The sequence below is a fragment of the Eulemur rufifrons genome, chromosome 7 (genome assembly GCF_041146395.1).
Source record: "Eulemur rufifrons isolate Redbay chromosome 7, OSU_ERuf_1, whole genome shotgun sequence".
Lineage (NCBI taxonomy): Eukaryota > Metazoa > Chordata > Mammalia > Primates > Lemuridae > Eulemur > Eulemur rufifrons.
The window spans coordinates 90282639-90303872 of record NC_090989.1 but is presented as its reverse complement, the minus strand read 5'-3'; the positions used below and the strand labels follow the sequence as shown (position 1 = coordinate 90303872).

The 21234-nt window shown below is 45.5% G+C and overlaps 1 protein-coding gene across 8 annotated transcripts in view; it reads right to left on the bottom strand.

Moving 5' to 3' along the window:
• TNIK (TRAF2 and NCK interacting kinase) overlaps positions 1-21234 on the bottom strand; it is a 365195-nt gene that overhangs the window by 73391 nt on the left and 270570 nt on the right. For 4 of the 8 annotated variants that reach the window (XM_069475279.1, XM_069475280.1, XM_069475283.1 and 1 more), the window contains exons 11-14: positions 20426-20492; positions 16736-16940; positions 1216-1326; positions 284-370 (exon numbers count right to left, since the gene is read on the bottom strand). In XM_069475279.1, coding sequence (XP_069331380.1) covers positions 284-370; positions 1216-1326; positions 16736-16940; positions 20426-20492 — 470 coding nt within the window. The remainder of the gene's footprint in view (positions 1-283; positions 371-1215; positions 1327-16735; positions 16941-20425; positions 20493-21234) is intronic. The other 4 variants (XM_069475281.1, XM_069475282.1, XM_069475285.1 and 1 more) reach the window with 1 other exon arrangement.

Here is a 21234-nt window from a genome sequence, read left to right as displayed (position 1 = left end):
TGGGTCTCAAAAGCAGTTTGTACTTATAAAAAGGCTGGATTCATGTTAGAGTTTCACAAAGAGATGGAGTTAATAAAGAATGCCTAATAACTGTATTAAATGTATTAAGACTCGGCAAAATTGATCAGGGAGTGTATTAAGTTTCTATGAGATTTCTGAGGTCCATGAGGCTTGCAAGCTCCCCTCTTTTGAACTGGCACGTTAGGACGACACACACAGACAGACATAGACACATGCAAGTTGAACACAGAGCAGATCAGCTGGCCCTTGGCTTTCCCATTACCAGAAGTAGAGCTTGTTCATGCAGTAGCTGCTGCTGCAAGATCTCTAACTGTCTCTGCTCCTCCTCTAACTGTCGCCTGATGTATTCCTGGAGAGGTAGGCAGCAGAGAATTCAGAGGAACAGAAAGAAAGAGAGAAAAAGAACTGGTAATTTCAAAGGTGACAAGAGCTGCCAAGTAAAGTGTAGAAAGAAGAAGGTGGAAAAATACCCAGATACCTCCTCATGAAACAGGAAGAGTATGCCACACCAAAGCAAAAGCATTTCAATGTAGTCAAAAGCACAAACCCTCTACCTGCAACAGCTGTCTGAGATGGCTCAGCATTTTACTGTTACTACTTGGTTTTAATAAACCCAGCTACATTTTAAAGCTTCTCATTACAGGCTGCTCTCTTTATGGACTACCTGGAATTAACAATGCCATAAAGTTCACAGACTCCTGTGCAAGCAGCAGGGATAAACAATTGCGGAATGCCATCGTGCACTGTCTTTGAAACGGAACCATCCTGCCGTTTCGCTGTGCTGTCAGAATGCGATTCCAGCAAAGAGAGAGGGGCCTGTATCGATGACCCAAAGTCATAAAGACCAGAGATTGCATGAGTAGGAAAGCTCTTCTGAGGCAATGGAAGAGCAGGGGTTGGCCCGTTTTTCACGCTTCAGTGCTACCTTCAAATCAGACAGCCAGGGCTGGGAGAAATGGAAGATCCAGGGATATCAGGGAACTCTGGCCAGGGTAGGAAGCAAGGTTGGATGAGTGGGCACTGCCAAGGCTGTGCATTTGACTTCTTGAATAGGTGCGAATAGTTGCTTGAGAAAGAGTAAAAACCCACTTAAACCGAGCAGTCCTAAGAGAAGGTGACCCACACCCCAGAGACACCTGGCGCTGCAGTTCCCGGGGACCATCGGGGCAGGGGGCTCTGCAGTCCCAGCTGTACCTGCTCATGCTCAGCGCGCCTCCTCTCCTCCTCCCGGCGCATCTGCTCCTCGTAGTGCCGGCGCTGCTCCCTCTCCTGCTGCTTCCGCAGCTCCTTCTCTCGCCTTTGTTGCTGTGGGGCAACAAGCAGACAACTATGAGGGCAACGGGCCTTGGTGGGGGGCGTCGTGAAGCCAGCAGGGAAAGCTGCTCAACTGCAGACATGAGCTCTTAATGAGAGATGCTCAAATGCTCCAAGGCTGTTTCTCTCCTGGGGTACTGCTGGGGCGGGGGGGGGGGCACCGGCAGGGAGAGAGGGGGTGATGGAGAGAGATCCGGTGTCCTGCATAACACCCTGCCATTTGCCAAGCAAGGCACTCTCACCGAGAAGCTCCTGGTGTGTCTCTCAATGGCTGGTGAGGGGTTTCAGATCAGGGGTAGGAGACACCAATGCAAAGCAGGTTATTTATTACATGGCATCACGCTGTTTAGGGGATTACTTCACAGAGCTTATGTCCTTCAGTCTTTCTGACACCACGTAACACAAACATTTCGTAGAGAGAGCACACAAAAATCAGAGAAGTGACACAGTCAGAGCCATGCAGTAATTAATGGCTGAGGGCACAACAGGATATAGTTAGTGATGCCCACCCCGTTCGTCACCCTTCTTGTGTATCATGCTGCCTCTCTATATTTCATGGAACATTCATTTTTCAGTGTCAATGTAAACTTGTTGCTCAAACAAGACCCTTATACTCAGGAGCCATACTTGTTGTCATCGTCATCATCATCATCACCACATATAATTACCATGTCTCTGACAGTGGACAGTGTGATAAGCATCTTACGTGCTTTATCTTATTTAATCTTCACAAAAATCTCCCAAGGTAGATATCATTATTATCCCCATTTTATTTGAGAAAACTGAGGAACAGAGAGACAAAGTAACTTTTCAAGGCCTCACTCATGTTCAAGGTCACACCCAGTTAAGTGGCAGAGCCTGATTTCAAAGCTAGGCAATGTGACTCCAGGATCTGAGCTAATCGTGACAGAAGATGAAGAGGCAACAGGAATGACAGAAAGATCACCAATTATCTAGTTTTCATTGTACTCAGGAAAGCAGAGCATTTTAGGAGAAGTTAGAAGTAGGCCAAGCAGTTACAGGAGCCAGTGGTAGGGGGACCATTACCCCATCTCTGGGGCACCTGGCACTCTGTGGGGACATGCAAGGATTTATTCTGGTTGTCTCAAACACTGGGGAACATGACTGGCATTTGGCATGAGGGGCTACTGACACCAAGCTCCTGCAAGGTGCAGGATTGTCACAGATTTCTCAGTATTTTCCCATACAACATGCCATGAGCACCCCTTTAGAGAAAGGTTGCAGGCCCTTTGTGTCAGACCCCTGTGCTGGCACTGGGGCTTCTCCTCCTAAGATACGAGGTTCTGAGGACACACCGGGAGCCCATTCCCTCGTAACATTCGCAACAGCACTTCACTGCACGGCTGAGGAAGCATGAGTGCCCAGAAGAGAATGGACTTGACTGTATCATACTGATAAGCAAATAGCTTTTGTGCAGCAGTTCTCTGTCACAGCCCCAGCTAAACCAACCACAGACATCTGAAATGCCACAGCAGCCCGTGAGGAAGCCTTCCTGAAGTAGTTCCTGCCGCCATCCTCCAGACCCGCTGTCTGCCGACAACCTCTGGGTCTTAGGAGAGAAGCTGCATCTCGAGACTCCACTTCTGTCCCTTCCAGACCCAGAGTTACTTGTCTATCTCAGACTGCAGGTGAAAGGCAGCCGCTGGAGGACCTCATGCAGCCAAATGCCCTGACCAGACTTGCGTTTTCAAAGGCCCCTGACAACCGCAGGAGCGGGCAAGACTCTATGACCGAGGCGTAAACTGCTCAGGGCCCCGATGATTTCGGCAGAGGCAGGCCGAGAGGTTCCCAATCGCTGCTGAGGGTGGAGACGCAGCCTAAAGGAAGAAAGGCTGACTGTCCAGATTTCCAGTCATTCTAGTAGGGCTGCAGTGGACACCAACTTGGAAGTGGAAATTAGAAACAGGCCAAGCTAAAACAGGCAGAGTTTGGTGACGATGGGGTGTGTGAGGGCAGGTGGAGTTCCTGGCTGCGGGGCCCGCTGGACGGCAGGACAGAGAAGAGCAGGAAAAGCAGGGCCGAGTCGGGCATTAGGATGAATCAAGTCCAGACGTGTATTTGTTATACAGAAAAATACTATAGGAAGATGCAAGTAGAAAACACCAGCATAAGAACTGACTGAATAACTTGGATTACAGACCCAAAACAGAAACATTTCTTATACTCAACCAAAGTGAACCAGTGCCAGCACAGAGAATAAAATAATTATGTGTACAGATCTGGCTCCTGGCAGGAAATAGCCCTAATTTAGCTAACATTTCAAGTTTTTTACTCCAACTATCTGTCTCTTTCTTGAGGAAAAAAAAATAATCAGGCCTTTGAAGAGTTAGCTGATTTTTATGTGAAGGGTTTATACATTTTGAACCCCTCTGCCAGGAATCAATACTGTTTTATAATTACATGTCACTCAGGTCCCTGTGCAAGGTGTATACAGTATTGATTGCAACTCAAGTGCGCCCTGGCTTCCCAAGTACTCAGTAGTTTCTGAGAAAGACACTCAAAAGTGACTAATAATTAATAATGATCTCACTCGGATCAGCTGCCGCTAACGCATGGAGGCATCTGCCAGGGCTTGGGTCCCTGTGGCGAGGTTGGAAAAATAAATCACTTCCCCAACATTCTGAGGGCTCCCTGCCAATTTCCAGATGCTGTGTCTTCATGTTAATTCCCTTCCTGAAAAAATGTTTGCTCTCTCTCCTCCTGAGCCTGGGGCTGTTTGAGGGAGGGGACATGCCAAGTCATGTCAAAGAAAGACCAGGTCCCTGGCCTCAAGCAGACACCTTTACAAAGCTTTGAAGACTCTTGCTAAAAGCAGCTCTTTGAGGGGAAGGCCGGTGCTTGATTTCTGCTGTACCCCCCCCCCCCCACACACAGGGCCCGACACCTGGCAGGTGCACATAAGGGTTTGTTGAACTGAGCAGAGTAAGAAACTTGAGGGAAAAGAAGACAGCACAGTATCCTCTCACATTTCTTTGCAGCATTTTCCCTCCTATCAATACTTATGGTTTATATCACACTGTACCTTCTATTAGGGTTAGAGTATGTCTTAAGAACTTTGCAATCTAGGCTGAAAGCTATTTGTGGGCAGGGTCACTGTTCCACTTGTTTTTATTTCTCATTGTTTCCCATCTTGGGCCTGCTACCATTGATACTGTTGCATTGAATACTGCAGACTGGATGAGTAACAGAAGAGGTGAAAGCTTTGCACCAGACCTTTGTCTTTCAATGCCCTTCTTAGCCCTTATGGGCCAGAACATTCTTTGGTGTTGAGGGCTGGAGAATGTTCTAAAGACACCTACCTACAATTCGCACTGGCATATACGTATTTGCCTTCTTGGAGAATGGCATGAAAATAAAATAAGGCAATAAAAGTCTAAGCTGGAAGGAATGGGAAAGGGGAGAGTCAAATAGTATTCCTAGATTTTATTCAAATTATGCATAATGATGAGTGGTCCTGCTACCAAAGAAGAATGGCTTAAACCAACTACTCTAAAACTCTTGGCAGATACTCTACCTATATTGAATTGCCTAGAAGTATATTTTCATTCATATTTTCTTGTAGGTATTAAGAAAAGTTATACTCCTTAAAATTAGACATTCAGTGTGTTCTTACAAGTTTCTTAATTTCTGTTTTCCTGGTTGGAAGATGATTGACGGTACCTACTCTGAACGTTTTCCAGACTAAAATCATGGTTGTCTTCCTCCACATATGGAGTAGCATCAGCGCCTTTGTGCCCCTTTCGTCTTCTGTTGGTGTTTGCCACGAATGATATTTTTGAGGACACTTCTTTATTTTTAAATTTAAAACATTTTAATTTTAAAAGCATTTATGATTGACATAATAATTATACATATTTACAGGGTACAGTGTGATGTTTAGATACATGTATAAATTATGTAATGATCAAATCAGGGTAATTAGCATACCTATCTCCTTAAACATTTATCATTTGTGATTGAGAGCATTCAAAATCCTCTCTTATATAGCTATTTTAAAATATACAACGTACCTGCAGAACATTATTAACTCCAGTCACCTACTATGCTTTGGAACACCAGAACGTACTCCTCCTATCTCACTGTAGCTTTGTACCCACTGACCAATCTCTCACCACTTCCCCCACCCCAATCCTTTTGTAGCCACTATGCTATTCTCTACTTCTATGTCAATGATGTTTTAGATTCCACATGTGAGTGAGAACATGTGCTATTTGTCTTTCTGTGCCTGGCTTATTTCACTTAATATGATGTTCTGCAGGTTCATCCATGTGGCCACAAATGACAGGATTTCATTTTTCTTTATGGCCCCATAGTATGCCACTGTGTAGATATACCACATTTTCTTTATCCATTCATCCTTTTATGCACATTTAGGTTCACTCCACGTCTTGGCTATTGTGAATAATGCTGAGCGAACAGGAGTGCAGATAAACTCTCCAACATACTGATTTAATTTCGGGGGATATTTATACGGTAGTGGGATTGCTGGATCTGGGTATTTACTGAGGACAGTTTTGATCCTCCCCATGGCTGTTCCCCTAGGCCACCTCCAGGTGGAGGCTCTGTGGCTGTACTTCCAAAAGCATGTGAACTGGTTAGTTAATTTTAATGAGAAAATATCAATCCTGTCCTCTTGCTCAGGGGACCCACAAAGGTAATACATTTAACCTAAATTGACTGTGTAGAATTTCTTCTCTTTAAATTATTGCCAGAGAATATCACCTCAACCCTTAAATACTTAATTCCTATTAAAGACCTAGTTGTAAGAAATAATCTTCACGGATGTTCATCACAAAGACTGTGGAGTTGGTCTTTTTCTCCTTTGTTTCTTTAAATGCTCTTCTTAGATTACCTTGGATCAGCAGAAAGATATACACCTGCACCAGAGTGGCTCTCGGGAAGTGACTGTTGTGCTGTTTGATGGAACTGTTGTGCCGTAACATTGCCCTTTATGTTTTCAGAATAGCTGAATAAAGCCAACCATTGCATTTACGGTAGGAACATCGTCTCAGACGTTATTCATAGCACTACTCAACCACTACCCGATGGACAACATGAATCTCAACCCATTTGTGTTTGCCCCTTTTTCAGGTGCCAGGACTCTCAGAGCCAGACTGTTGGCACTGGGCGTCCCAACAGCCCTGGACGGCAGGTTGTGCAGGTGTTCTGTGAACTGACCCTGCTCCTGCCTTCATTGTGTCTTTCTCTCCTACTTTCTTTCTTTATTTTCTTTTTAGTTGCTATATTAATCTCTGTAAGCCACCTTAAGTCCTCCTCTTGGAATGAAGAAAAGTCATAAAGGATAGAAACAAACAAACAAATGAAAAACAAATTTTGGCCCTGGGTCCATCTTTTACATACGTCACATTTCCCATTATACGGACTCAGGTCATATTCACATTTGAGAATTAATACCCCATAGCTGCAATGCAACGTGTCACTGGGGTGGAGGGTAGGTGACAGGCAACAAGGCTCGGGGAAAGGACAATGGATCAGAAACAGCAAGATGCGATTCTGGTCCTGCACTGCTGCTGAAATGAACACTGAAGACCAAGCAGCAGCGTTCTAGTTCTATAAATTATGTTTAATGAACAGGTAAATGTTCTTTGACCTTGAATAAGTTACCTTCAACCCAACTTTCAAGGAGGGGTCAGATTAAGTAATCTCCCAAGTCTGTTCATTCTAAGATCCTGAACAAGTATGTGCTACATTGCAAAGCAAAATTCTACTAACAATTCAGAATGAGACGTGAAAGGAAGCATTCTTATTTGCCCCTGGAGAGCTCCTCTTGCTTTTCATCCTGGGTGACCTCCTGGAAGTGGTGAGAAGGGACCCCACTGTGACTGTGGAAGACCTGAGTTGGCCTCCAGAGGACAGGGGAACGGCTGGTGCAGGATCAAGTCGGGCTCCTTGGGAAGTACCTCTACCGTGCCCTCAACACAGGGGCTCTCTGTTCAAAGACACTTGGAATGAAAGGACCCAGTGTGGTCTTTTGAATCAATTGCACATCACACATGCCCCCTTACTTTAAATAGGACTGCCCTGTAAAAGCATCACTGGAGCTGTACTGTGACGAGAGGCATCCCAGCTTCTGGGCATTCCATTTGCCCATTTAACATTTGCTCATGTTTCAGTCTTGGAAAAACAATTGCAAATCAACTACTGCAGGGAGAGGGCATGATTCCTTGCAACCAAAACTGGAGTTCCAAACTTTTTTTTATAGTAAGGACATGAGAGTGACAGGGAAGTAGTCTGGCACCTCTGAATTTACTATACGACAATGAAATAAAAATAATAAAAAACAATAATCATTGATAATAAGAAACACTTCTGTGGTGCTTCCTATGATGCCAAACACTGTCCTAAGCCTGTACTCATATCAACTCATTTAATTGTCACCACGACCCTCTGAGGCAGGTACTACCGTCATCACCCCCATTTGACAGATAATGAAACTGAGTCACACCCAGGCCAATATCTTGCCCAATTTCACTCAGTTAGTAAGTGCAAAGCTAGGCCTTATTCTCTGTGCCTGGCTCTTGCCACATTGCCTTTGTGGATTAAAACAAGTTGGTTGAGGCATCTGTATATACAAAGTGAAAGATGTCTTATCATTTTTCAAGTTGCCATTTTTTTTCCTCTTTCTGTCTTCACTTGTTACTTATCTTTTCTTTACAGAGACAGTAATCAGAGAACATTGAAAAAGCTAGACAGGCTGGATATACCCCATTTCTTTCTTTCTACACCTTCTTTACGCTATTAAAGATAAACTATCCAACCTACCCTTTCAGAGCTTTCCTGAAAAATTAACTGCTTAAATGAAGACTTTTCTTTGTGCCTGCAGGCCAACTGCTGGTCAGTAGGCACCCCTGGGTAAACACTGAGGAATATGTGTGTGCAAGCTGGTCTTTATGTGTGTAGGAAGAGGAACAACAACAGAATGAGCTGCAAGGAAGCTTAAGGAAGAATTCTTGTCCTGATTCTTCTGTGGATGTTAGTCAATGTGATTATGCACAAGCTCCTTATTATCTGAGCCTCAGTTTCCCCAGGGAGAACAGCTATTTGGGTTTTCCTGGGTATCATACAGAAGAACAAGAATGGCTGGGTGGACACCCCTAGTACCGATGACTTGGAATGTTAGTGTAAAAGTCAAATGCAGAGGAACCTCCAAATTTCTCCTACCATCATTCTGAAGCCTTAGTATGAGACCCTCAGATTGAGTCCTATGAAAACAAGCCAGTTATTAATTTAAACCTGTTTATTAATACAATATTTACAGAGAGGCCCACTCCAGCAGATCTCAGATGATACTAAAGATGCTAAATTATATCCTATGTGGAAATGCTGCAGAAACTGCAGACATGTGGAGAAGAACATTATTATTGCCTTCAAATATTTTTATAACTGATGTGGAAGGCATTGTAGTTTTATTTGGCACAATTTGTATTAATGCAGGACTATCACAAGAACCTAAATCGATAAAAAAGATAAATTTTCTAACATTAGGAGTTGTTCAAAAATAGAATGTGCTGCCTTAAGCCCATGGACATTATGAAACACTGTATGTTAAACAGGTTAAACAACCCTGTTTGAAGAATACTGCCCAGGGGATTCTTGCTTTGAGAGAACTGGATGAGACCACTTTTGAGGTCCCTCATATTCCCCAGTCTCTATAATTCCATACAAAAGCTTACTGAAGAAAACAAGAACTGAAATAAAAACAATTCAACTTAAATGTTATGTGAAATAATACCTTCTGTGAACTACTTTGCTGTCATAGTTCTATGGTTAGGAATAACTAAGAAAACTGTGAAACACAAGAAACATAGACTAGATGTAATAAAGTAGGTTCTGCGAAGACTATGGACAACAGAAGGCAGGTCTGTGTGATGTCCCTTCTGGGCTGGCACTAGAAAACCACCTGACCATCCCTGCAGGTACTCTAGATACATCAAGGAGCTACAATGCCTAACTCTGGGCTTTCGTCAGTGTGAAATGCTGTAAGTACAAAATGTTAGCACATCCTCCCTCTTCCTTAAAAGTCCAGGAAGGATTTCAAATTTCAGTAGCATTTTAAACTGCGTTATAGCAATTTCAGCAAAACTTTCTCACCTGGGCAGGAAACCCCTCCCACCATGGGATCCAGGTGACAAAGCAGACAGGTAAGTTAGAACAAGGAGCCCTTGGGGGATCCACTGAGAAGCAGGGTTCCTTCTTCCCATGCACACCACACGCCCTCCTAAAACACAAGCGTGATTTATAGCGCATGCAATTAGCGACCATTATCAGAAGCCCACGGGTGAGCCCAGTCCCAGACAACGAGCATGCAGTTTTCCAGCCTGGTTCCCAGCTGTTTCATAATTTCTGCTCAGTTATTGAAATAACAGAGCAAAAGCTCAGCTAGAAAGCATTCAATCTTTGTACTGACGCTAACGACATCGAGGAATAAAGAGCTGCTCTGCCTCCCACCAGCCAGGCACTGCTCTCAGGACACACGAGGATACCTACAGGTAGCGATCAAGGAAACTAAGGCCTGCTTCTCAGCAGTGCCAATGAACAACGCTCCGGGACCTGAAATGGGGGTTATTCTTGCTCACGGTGCTTTCTTCCGGCTCAGGGCCTGGGAGTACGGCCCAGTGGGTGGGAAAGCCACACCGGCAAAAACCCACGCTGATTTCTCTGTCTCTTGCTTACGCCCACTGCACTTACTCAAGCTGCATTCAACCGTGAGCCCTCGCCCTGGAAGGAGATGATGCACGGCAGCAAGCACAAAGCAGGTAATGAGAAACAAAGATCTTTTTCCCTTCACGTGCAACACTGTTCTTGAACTTATTCAGGTGTTTACTGAGCGCCAGGTACTGTTCTAAGTGCCTTGTATGTATTACTATCCCACGTAACAAATGGGCAAACTGAGCCATAGAGAAGTCACGTCTTACCCAAGGTCACAAAGGCAGTAAGTGGCAGAGCTGGGATTCAAACCCAGGTGGCCTCTTACCGGATCGCCTTATTTCTATCTTTTTGGTGAAAGGGTCACTCCTAAGGTGCTATGTCCCTGAGGCCCAGAAGCTTACTATTCAGACGGCACACAATTCCCTACCTTCTTCTGGGTTTTCTTTAGATACTGGTAGCAGATGAGACTTTATGCAGCCACTTGGTGGCAATGATGGGATCATCACTACACAGTGTTGGAAATGACAGCATGAAATGCTGATGAGATAATCCAGTAACAGGCAGAGTTTCTCCAGGGGAAGGTTCTTTAGGCTTGACTGGGAAGAGAGATTTTCCAAGGTGGCAGTTGACCCCAGTAAGGGAGGCCCCCACAAGGACGAAGAATGGGCTGTCTCTTGTGCTGGCAAGGTGGGACTGCTGGCTCAGTCAACAGCAGACAGACAGCCCAGCAAGACACGATGGAAGGGGTGCCCTCGGAACAAAGCCCTCTTTAAAGGGGATGGAAAAGTCCAGGTTTTACAGTAAACAGGGAAGGTACATTAGAGAATTTAGGAAGACTGGGAATGGGGAAATGCTGTCTATATAAAGAGCCATGAAAATAAAAAAATTAACAATACAGCACTTTGAAATCATCAGTTCCAAAATAACAATAAAATATTCACCCAACATTATCAATCCATTTTTGTGTCAGGCATTGTGCTAAACCTTCTGTGTATATGGTTTAATTTATTTCTCACAACAATCCTACAAAGTAAATGTTATTATACTGAATGTGCATGTAAGGAAACTGAGGTTCAGAGAGGTTAAGTAATTTTCCTGAGGCCACATAGCTAGGATTAACCCTTTGGCCTCCTGGCCCTGCAAAGCCACTGTACTTTACCTCTACACTAACCCACAAGCTGGCCATTTAAAAACTGTTAGATACTTTTTACTCTTAACGATGTAACTGAATTTCTCCTAGTATTATAACAAATATTCTTCCCAAAGTATGAAAAGAAGCTTACCTTTTGGTACATTTATTTTCATAAACCCAGTAAGGCTTTATGGCAGCACATAAAGGAGTTTAAAGTTTCAAAAATTATTCCTCTGACTTTAGTCAAAGTTACCTACACTGATAACAATGACAACTAGTATTTACTGAGTGCTCTCTATGTGTTGGTAGTGTTCTAGGGCTTTCTGAATTAACTCAATTTAATCTTCACAACAGCCCCACGAAGTAAATGCTATTGCTATTTGTGGTTTTACAAATGGAGAAACTGAGGCACTGGAAAGTTAAAGAACTTACTCAGGGTTATACAGCTAATAAGGAAGAAAGGTGGGAGTTGAACCTTAGCAATCTTAGCGTCTAGAATCGATGCTACTACTTCCCTCTCAACAGAATTTTACCAAATGCTCTGTTGTTAAAGGACTTTTCAGAGCTTCAGTATGTTGTTTTGCACTGTGACTCTTCAGGAAATAGGCAGCTCCCTCCACCACCACTTTTTTGGTAGGGGTGGTGTCTAAGAGTATCTGGGAGAAACTACTGAGGTTCGGAAGAACAACCTTGCACACCAGTGGCTTCTCTGGGCTTGGGCTCCAGCTACCACAGCTTCTGCGAGACTGGCCTGCTCACCCTAAGTGAAGTGTCAATGCTAATAGCGATTGTCAGCGAAAGCCGACCACAAACGGGTGAGCATTTAACTATGAAAGTTCTCTAAGCAGAAGCATGAGGTGTGCCTCACCAGAAATATTTAAGCTGAATTTGACAAGTCCTTCAAAAGTGAGATCTGTCCAGCTCTTGGCTGTTGACAAAGTGCTTTCATATCCATTTTCCTGGTTAATCCTCAGAACGACGTCAGTGGTGGGAACAAGCCTCCCTGCAGGGCTGAGGAGCAGGGTGTGGGGAGATGGAAGAGAACTGCAGGTGGTACATGGTGGGGCCTCCGGTTTCTTCTGACTTTCCCCCAGAAAGGAAATGCAGGCATTTCTAGAGAACTACATTTAAGTATCTTCTTTGTCACTGAAACCAAAGGATGCTGTTATCTTCTTGGCCTTTGTGGGCATTCTGCACAGCTGGCCCCTTTAACTCCATTCTTGTGCTTGGATACTACATTTTTTTCACTTCCACAGCATCAGACTCTCCTGGTGCTCTTTCTACTTCCTTATCCATTTTCTTTGCTGTCTCTTTTCCTCCTCTATTCTGACTTCACAGAGCTCAAGATTCTCTTTTCTTCTCAACGTACATTTCCATTACCGTAAACCAATGATTCCCATTTTCCCACCTGCGACACCTCTTCCGTGGCTGCATCTGCACAGCCCAGCTGCATCCCTGGCAGCACCACTGGCCGCCTCACATGCATCTTAATCTCATGACATTCTGAACTGATCTCCTCCCTCCACACGCGTGCACTAGTGTGACACTGGGGAACCTACCGTGAGTGGCTGCCCGCGCCCCTCATCTCCGCCATCTCAGCGACTCCCACGCCCTGTATGTTCCAGGCTCCAGCTCTCTCAAGTGTGTCCACTTTTCTCAATCTCCATCTGCCACCATCCACCCAAAGCGTCACCCCTGGAGACAATCCTATCTTCCCCTCCACTCCTGCTTCCTCCTAATCACTTTCCTTGCAGCAAAGTTTCATCTTAACAAGGCAGCTCTGATTGTATTCCCTTGGTTAAAACACATCAGTGGCTTCCGATTCTTATCAGAATAAAATTCAGAAGTCATCAATTTGGTCTACAAAGTCCCGCACGATGGCGCTTTGGCTTCCCTGCCGAGCCCCTCTGTGTGCGCCGCGTGCTCCCAGCTAGGCTCTGGCCCATTGGTCCCCGGCCAGGCGGGGTTCGTGCCTCTGTGGCTGCTCTCTCGGCTCACCGCTCCTCACCACAGCCGTCACGGCAACGACAATAAATGATGGCTTGGCTGACTATTTGCCTAACGCCTGTTTCCCACGCAGATCTAGTCATCACGAGGGGACACTATTTCTAGTGCCCAGCAATGTGCCCACACGGCAGAGCATTCACTACATATTTGCTGAATGAACGCCTACACCCAGGGGGAAAAGGTTTTAATTCTTCCTCACACTTTTGAAAACAATTGAGCCCAATGTCCTTGAAAGCCCCAGTCATTCACAATGAAAAGTTAGAGGCTCATGGGGAATTCACATTTTTAGACTGCCAGGCCTTTATTTGTACATTCATGCTCCACTACTACTGGCCAATAAGATACAGGCAGTAATTCTTAAAAAAACAAATTTCAAGTGATGAAACCAAAGCAGTCTATTTTTTAGCTAGAACTGGTTCTTTTTATGAATGGACAATGTTATCTTGGCCTTGAAAGGCACTTAATGAGACCTTGGTGGCTTAAAAAACTTAACCCAATTCTTCAAAGAATAAAACTTACTCCTAGGGAGGGGGCTGCAGTCGTGGGGTCAATGTGATCCACTCCTGTAACTTAAAGAGACCCCACAACCCTTGAAGGTATAGAATGCCCTCAGAAAGCTGAAACAAATACATAAATCACTACCATCATTTCAAACCTCTTGAGTAGAATCAAACATCACCACCAATCTGCTCAGGATGAGTCTGCGATTACCAGAGTAGGAGGTTCAACACCTCAAGGTCCCTCTTCTTGGCTCCTAACTCTGTGATACAGAATAAAACACGCTGTGTTTTGTTTATGCTGAGTAATAGAAATTTTTATGGAACTGAGTAAAAACAGAAGAGGTCCTCTTTGTACTTTTTCTCACTACTGATGGACTCATTCACCTTAGCTGGGTTTAATCAAGTTCCTGGAACTGAGCTATAAACTGTACTTTATCACTGGTCAAAAGCCAAGAGTTTTGTCCCTACCATTTAACTGGCCTGAAGCCATGTCCTTTTCGTAAAGCTGATAAATGACTACATTCAGCATATATTCAAAATCCTTCTAAGAATATACAGACACTGATTTAGAGCTTAGCCAAATGCACATGGCTACCCATAAATAGCAAAGGACATGCAGGGCTTCCTCAGACACCCTCTGGTGGGAGGTGACATCTGAGATCACCAAACACAACGGCTGCATCCCACATAGTCCTGTGTTACCAAAGGGGCGGCTGAGTGGCCTTTTGTAGAGAAGGGGAATGTGTTTCCCAGGATGCTACAAAAGCCCATCTGACCCGCAAAGAAGCTAAATTCTCAAGCTGAACTATGGGCTTAAAATGGTTTCTATGTGACAAGGTAGTCCAAGTTCCTACTCAGGGTACCAGAAGCACAAATGGTCACCAAGGGCCAGGGCAGTGGCAAGGCTTGGGATCCAGCAGAAGCAGGACCCAGGGGAGGACTTCCTGGTGGCAGAGAATGTCATTACTTACGGGTTCAGAATTTACTGCTGTCTATTTCGTATTCCTTGTTCTTCTCTATTGAGCTATATGGTAAAATAAAGGATCAAAAGGTAAAGCAAGTACGATCTATTGATGCCCTGTGGTCACTCGTGTTCCTGCTTCTGGTGAGAAGCTAGGGCTCATGCCCCTGGGACACAGAGCAAAGGGCTTGTGTCGGCATGCATGCCGGCGTCTGCTCTGCGAGCCAGGACCTGCAGGAGGTGTCTCTGCGGATGCACGTGCCACAGTGAGCTGAACCCTGACTTGCATCCATGGTAGGGGCTCCAGTAAATGCCACAGGGGAAGAAAGGCAAAACTGGCCTTGGCAGGAGCTCTGACTGGGAGCACAAGGGACAGAACCCAGCTCAAAGCACCCGTTGGGCACAGATTCTTTGCCCTTGTTCAGAAACCCTTAAATGTTCAGAAGGAAAGACCACGGAAGCAGAGGCCAGGTGAAGAGTAAGGAAAAGCATGTTGACTATGGCTTATCAGCGGAGAGGCAGGACCTGCAGTGACTTCGTGCTTAGGCTCTGCAGGCCAATCCCCTGGATTTGACACCTGTTTTTTTCTCAAGCTGTGTGACCTTCAGCAAGTTATTAACCTCTCTAAGACTCAGCTGCACATTAGCTTTAGACTGGAGATTACTGTGAGGACTAAATGAGACAGTTCAAGTAAAGTGCGGAACAGAGTACTCTGCAACACAGGACTAACTACTTCCCCTCCCTGAACCTCAGTTTCCTCTTTGTGAAACGGGGATTATATGCACTTTGGATGAGAGATAATGCATATCTGCAAAGTGGTAATAATAGTAGATGAGATACTGATATAAGCAAAACATCCTGCCTGGTACTTGGCACACAGAAATCACTCCATTATTGCAACTGTTGGGCATTATTGTTGCTGGTCTGAAACTAATATTCCAGGGACATAATGAGGCTGATGGGATTTACTGCACACTGGAACTGAGGCCCTCACTGATTTAAACCAGGAAGGCTGGACCTTGATGTACCATTTAAAAAGCAATCTGCTCCTGATGTCTGCAATTCACCACCTTCTAACTCTGCAGTGGCCACCTGACAAAGCGAGTGAATCGCTCTAAGTGCGTTAATGAGGAGCTAGCTGGTATTTGAAGACCCGTAAAACTACTACCCCATTATTGTGCAGTTAGTGAACCTTTCATCTGCCGCCCAACTTCCCCGATAGCTATGCGCTCTAGGTTTCCTAATTGTCTAGAAGCTTTGATGCAACTGGCAGAGGAAGGAGCCTCAGAGACACAGGCAGTGTTCTGGGAAGGAGGCTTTAACAAATGCCTGTAATACCACAAGGGTGAGAGCCTCGCCCATGACAAGCCACGCAGGAAACTGTGGCTGGCAGTATTGTTTCCCACACAGATGACAGCGTGTCTGTTGCTCAAGGTAGGTCTTATCCACAAGCTGCAGGACAGGCCCTGGGTCCTAAGGGATATGAGGGGAAGGACTTATAAAACGCTTGGCGTATGAATAGGCAGGCCCTGCGTTTCCATACTTGGCATTCCACTTATCTGCCTATTCCTTGTGTTCTAGTTAACACCTGTATTTCACCTCTCAATCACTGACTCATTCATTCATATATTAGTTTGCGCATTGTACAAATATTTATGAGGCACTTACTATATGCACTAGACACTGTTCTAGGCACTAGAGAAACATCAGGGATTAAAAGAAAGAAAATCCACTGTCCTCAAGGAGCTTACATTCTAGCAGGGAGATGCAGACATATGAAAGTACAGACAGAGTATGTCTGAAGAGGGTGAAAGTAGCAAAGCAAGGAAAGGCAGTAGGACACGCTAGAAGGAGGACTGAGAGTGTAAGTGAGGTGCGGAGGAAGGCCTCACTGAGAAGGTGGTGTGTGGTGACGCCGGAAGGCACGGAGGTTCTCTCCTGCTCCCCTGCGGTGACCACACCACCACCAACGCAAGGGAAGCTTCCTGCATTCCGGCCTCATCCTCGGCAGTCAAGCTCCGTGTGCTCCGAGCAGGCTGCGGCCCCCAACCTCAAGCGGTGAGCCCCACTCAGGGGCTCGGGTGCAGGGGTGGCTGAGTGGGTCCTCACCTCCTCCAGCCGCCGCCGCTGCTCCTTCTGCTCCTCGATGCGCTTCTGGCGCTCAGCCAACAGCTGCCGCTTGTGTTCCTCGTTCTCCCGCTGCTGCTGCTCCAGCTGCTGCCGCCGCAGGGCCTCAGAACGCTCCTTGTTGGCCAGCTGGAGCCTCAGGAAGTCCCGCCGCAGCGTCGACTCCCCCGGCAGGTTCAGAATGGAGCTGTGGGCAGGAGAGAGAGATCAGGACCCCACGTGGGGCAGGGGCCGTGGCTACCGTGGGTCCTGGGGGAGGACTGTGGGCAAATAACTCACCCACACACGGGGAGGACGAGCACAAGCTTTCAGCTCCTCTGCGAATTAAATCACTTGCCCTCAAAGACACAGAGCCGGAATGAGAGACTAGAGTTCAGTCTCCCTTTCAGCAGCACCCCTGCACACATACGCTGTCTCCATCCCTAGAGGGGGTCACATCCTCAGAGTCGTCACCTCCTCCAGGACCGCCCCTCACCCTGTGCCATGGCAAAGATTAGTTTCCAAAGACTTTAGCGACTGTGCAAGCCCTGAGCTCCAGACCAGCTTATTTGCACATTTAAGAAAGGCAAACAAATAAAAATGAACAACGGTGGATGATGAGGGAACCTACGCAGGAGAGCACAGATCGCCCTCACCTGCCGAGGCAAGGGTCAGGCTGCTCCTCTGAAGACGTGATGAGCCGGGGAGGAGAAATGCTTGAGTCAAGGTTGACACAGCGCCAGGACCTGACCCCAGTCTGCTAAGCCCAAGTCAGCGCTTGTCTCACTGCACCACACCCAACGGGCTTGGTTCTGGCCACTGGGAACAGCGGGGACTTCAACCCAGCTCATTGCTTCTCAGACTCTGTTTAAGCAACAGTTTCCTCATCTGTACAATGGTGGTTTTACGTGTGTGTGTGTGTGTGTGTGTGTGTGCGCTCGCATGTGACAGAGGGAACGAGGAGACGTGCCCACTTTGCCGGCGGTGTAGGGCTGCCCTACCTGCACCTAACTGCAGGTGAGCAACTCAGTTCCAAACTCCTTGGTTCTGCACAGCAGCCTAACAGGAAAGTGAGAAATGGCTTCTATTCGTTTGTTCAAACCTAGCCCTTTTAATCTTTCTGGAAGTTTCCAGAAATAAATAAGAAATAAATCCATTAAACACATATTTACTTAATACCTGCTCCCTCGCAGGCACTGCGATCAGCTCTAGGGATAGAGCAGTCACCAGATAAACAAACTCCCTAGAGTTATCTTCTTGTGGGAAAGACAGACAAATAATTACAGACAGTGTAATTTCAGGTATAAATAGGTTCTGTAGAAGACAAGAAAGGGCAACAGTTTAGGAGCGACACAGGCAGGGAGCATCAGGACTCTAGACACGGTGGTCGGGAAAGCCCCTATGGGAAGGTGGCAGTCGATGGAGGAGGAAGGAATGTTCCAGGCAGAAGGAAAAGCAACTTGAGAGGCCTGTGGTGTGAACAGGTGTGGCCTCTTTGAGGCACTGAACAGCGGCCTGTCTTCCCAGAGCAGAGTGAACGAGAGCGAGAGTGGTTCAAGAGGTCCGAGAGACAGAGCAGACCGGGCACAGCCTGTGGGCCGTGAAGGCCACGCACAGGAGGGTTTTGAGCAGAGGAGTAAATATGAGCAGGTCTGGGTATGAGTACTGCTGCAGCAGCTCTGGGGTAGACACACCACCCAGGACGGGAGCAGGGGGTGGAGACTGGAAGAGGCACGGCGGGAATGGAGTTAGTGAAGCCTGTTGACAGATCTGATGTGGGGAGCAAGGGATGGCCTGCAGGGTGCGTCCCGGCAGCTGAGCAGTGCTGGTGAGAGCTGATGTGAGGCAGGCCGGGAGAGGAGCAGTCTGCCGGCAGTCGACAAGAGGAGCAAGGTTCGGTTTTAGAGAGTGGTTAGCATGCTGAAATACTGCCATCAAATGACATAAAAAAGGCTTTGTTCGTGACGCCCATAGACAATGCTTGGCGTCTACAATGAGTCTCCTCTAAAACTTAGAGCCTTTGGGCAAAACTCTAAAACAAACCCCATACGACGGTGCTTTTATCTACACAGGCCACTTGCTCTGTGCAGAGGTGCTGGGCCTGGGAATCCAGCCTCACATGACTCGAGGATGCTCCATTAATGTTAACTAATGTTGCATCAGTGTCAGCAGAACCGAGCTGTATTAGTGACTCAATCATCAACTCTGTGTGTGACCTGGGTACCACCCTTGAGCTGTCACCTCATTTCTGAAATGAGATAACCATGCTCCTTTTCTTCTTTTCAGGATTTCATGAAGATTAATTAGATGCATCCATAAAAACAGGAACATAATCTTTGACGTGACATAATGACCTGTTACATTTATAGAAGTGTTAAGGTACAGCCAGTCTGGCTCCCTCAGTGACTCCTAACATGCAGTGTAGCAAGTGTTACAAAGACAGGGTTTCTCAGTTCTACGGAGAGTGGTCAGAGGGCTGACACAGTCATGTGGGTAAGCTTTGAAAAACAGTGTACAACTCCTCCGAATGCAGGGTGTTTGGTCCTTGGCCTTATAGGAATGTTCATTTTCCATGTCACTACTCAGTCATCATCTCTACTCAGCTAAACTGGAGGCACCCAACATGTTATGGAACAAAAGGATTCTCCTTTGGTCTTTGACCTTGAGGAATCCTGTGGTAGATGAAGAGAGAAAAACTGGATGGCCCTCTAAGCCCAGTCCCACCCTCTTACATTAGCTTAGCAAGAATCCAGCTCAATAGGTCTGACTTAACTCAGAAAACAAAAAACAAAAAAACACATAGTGTGTCTAGCTAGCACTGGTGGCTAAGGTGGCCCATTAGGGTCCACTCCTTGCATGCCTAGAGGGTGGGGACCCATCTACCCTGGTGACCTTGTTGTTTGTGCATTTTCTCCCCAGAGTCTTACTAAACATTCACAGTGTGTGGCACCATGGTATGTGTGCCTTCTCCGCTTGACTCACCAAGCTGCTGCCAGCTGAATTCTCTCCCGAGAGAGAAATCCTGGCAGTGTGAGCCCACCAGTCTTAATTATTTATAAACACAGACTAGAAGAAAGTTAGAATCAAAGTCAAGTGAAATGCAAAGTATAGGGATCACAATAAAATAAAGCACCACTGGATTCTGGGGTGGAGCATGTGACAACAGGAATGGCATGCGAGTTTCCATTTGGGCTTCACTTGTAGCATGTAATTTTGATTTCCTGGAAATCATGTCCTCCCAGATTAGGCGGTGGTAAAAATACTAAGGCACGTCATAAGGACAGTGGCTGCCTGAATGGGCTTCTCAAAGGTATGAAGTAATGAAATGCAGAACTCTAGTCCAAAAATATCACTTAGGTCTCCAGAAAGTTGCAATTTTAAGTACTTGTAGTCCTGCATTACCCAGATAATTGCCTTCTACCCATTCTACATGCACATATGCAAGGAAACAAGCTCTTAGGATAGAGACCATAAATCTTGGGGGACAAGATAAAGAATATGCTGATTTCCACATTTTCGTGAGAGTCTGCCTAGGGAAATTTTCCCAAATTAATGAGTATATTCATGGGCCATAAATTAAATAAGACCACCCTGGTGGATTCTTAAAAACGAAGCTATAAATCAAAAGGAAAGTAAATTCCACACAAGCACAATTCAGAGTGTGAAAATTAGACTTGGCTTTTGTTCGCATACCTGGGCTCTCCTGAGTCATTCTCCTCTTCTTCTTCCTCACTTCCGCTGTATTCATACTCTGTCTCATCTGAAGAGAGACTCCCAGAGTGTTAGTACACCAAAAACACAGATCCCCCTCCTTTTATATATCAATAAATCAAGCTCAAAGAGCTGTGGTTAACACGGAGCTGGAACAGACTCCAGGCCTCCAGACTCACAATTCAATAGTTCCCACCAGCTGGATTTATGTAGGTGGAATTAACCACATTCAAGATTGTCACAGCTGACTCTAGAGATACCTCCTCAATGCCTAGCGTTCACATGGAAGAGAAGATAAGGAACTGAAAAATAACTTTTCTGTTTGTGTTAACCCTTATTATAAAGCAACTCATACCAAACCCATTGGCCCATTGTTAACTTATTGATGGTATTAATCATTTTTAAAGTAAGATTTTACTATGACTTACATGGACTCACAAAGTGCCCAGAGATTATCTTGATAAATGCAACAAAGCCATGTTTGACAATGGGTGCTACTAAAAATATATAGTTAAAATATGTTCTGATTGATACACTAGGGTAATTCATTTAATTCAGTAAAATGTTAAGCAAGTTCATATATAAGAATAAGACTGAGTTTTGCTTTGGAGGAGATCAGAATCTAATCAGCAAGATGAGTCAATAATCAGAGCTTCCATGATTACGAAGAAAGGAAAGACACAAATATTTATTGAGTGTCTCCCATGACAGTCACTAATGCTGGATAGTTTTACCTATGTTCTGTCATTTATTTTGCTTAGTAATCCTCTAAAATAATGGCTGTTTTTCAA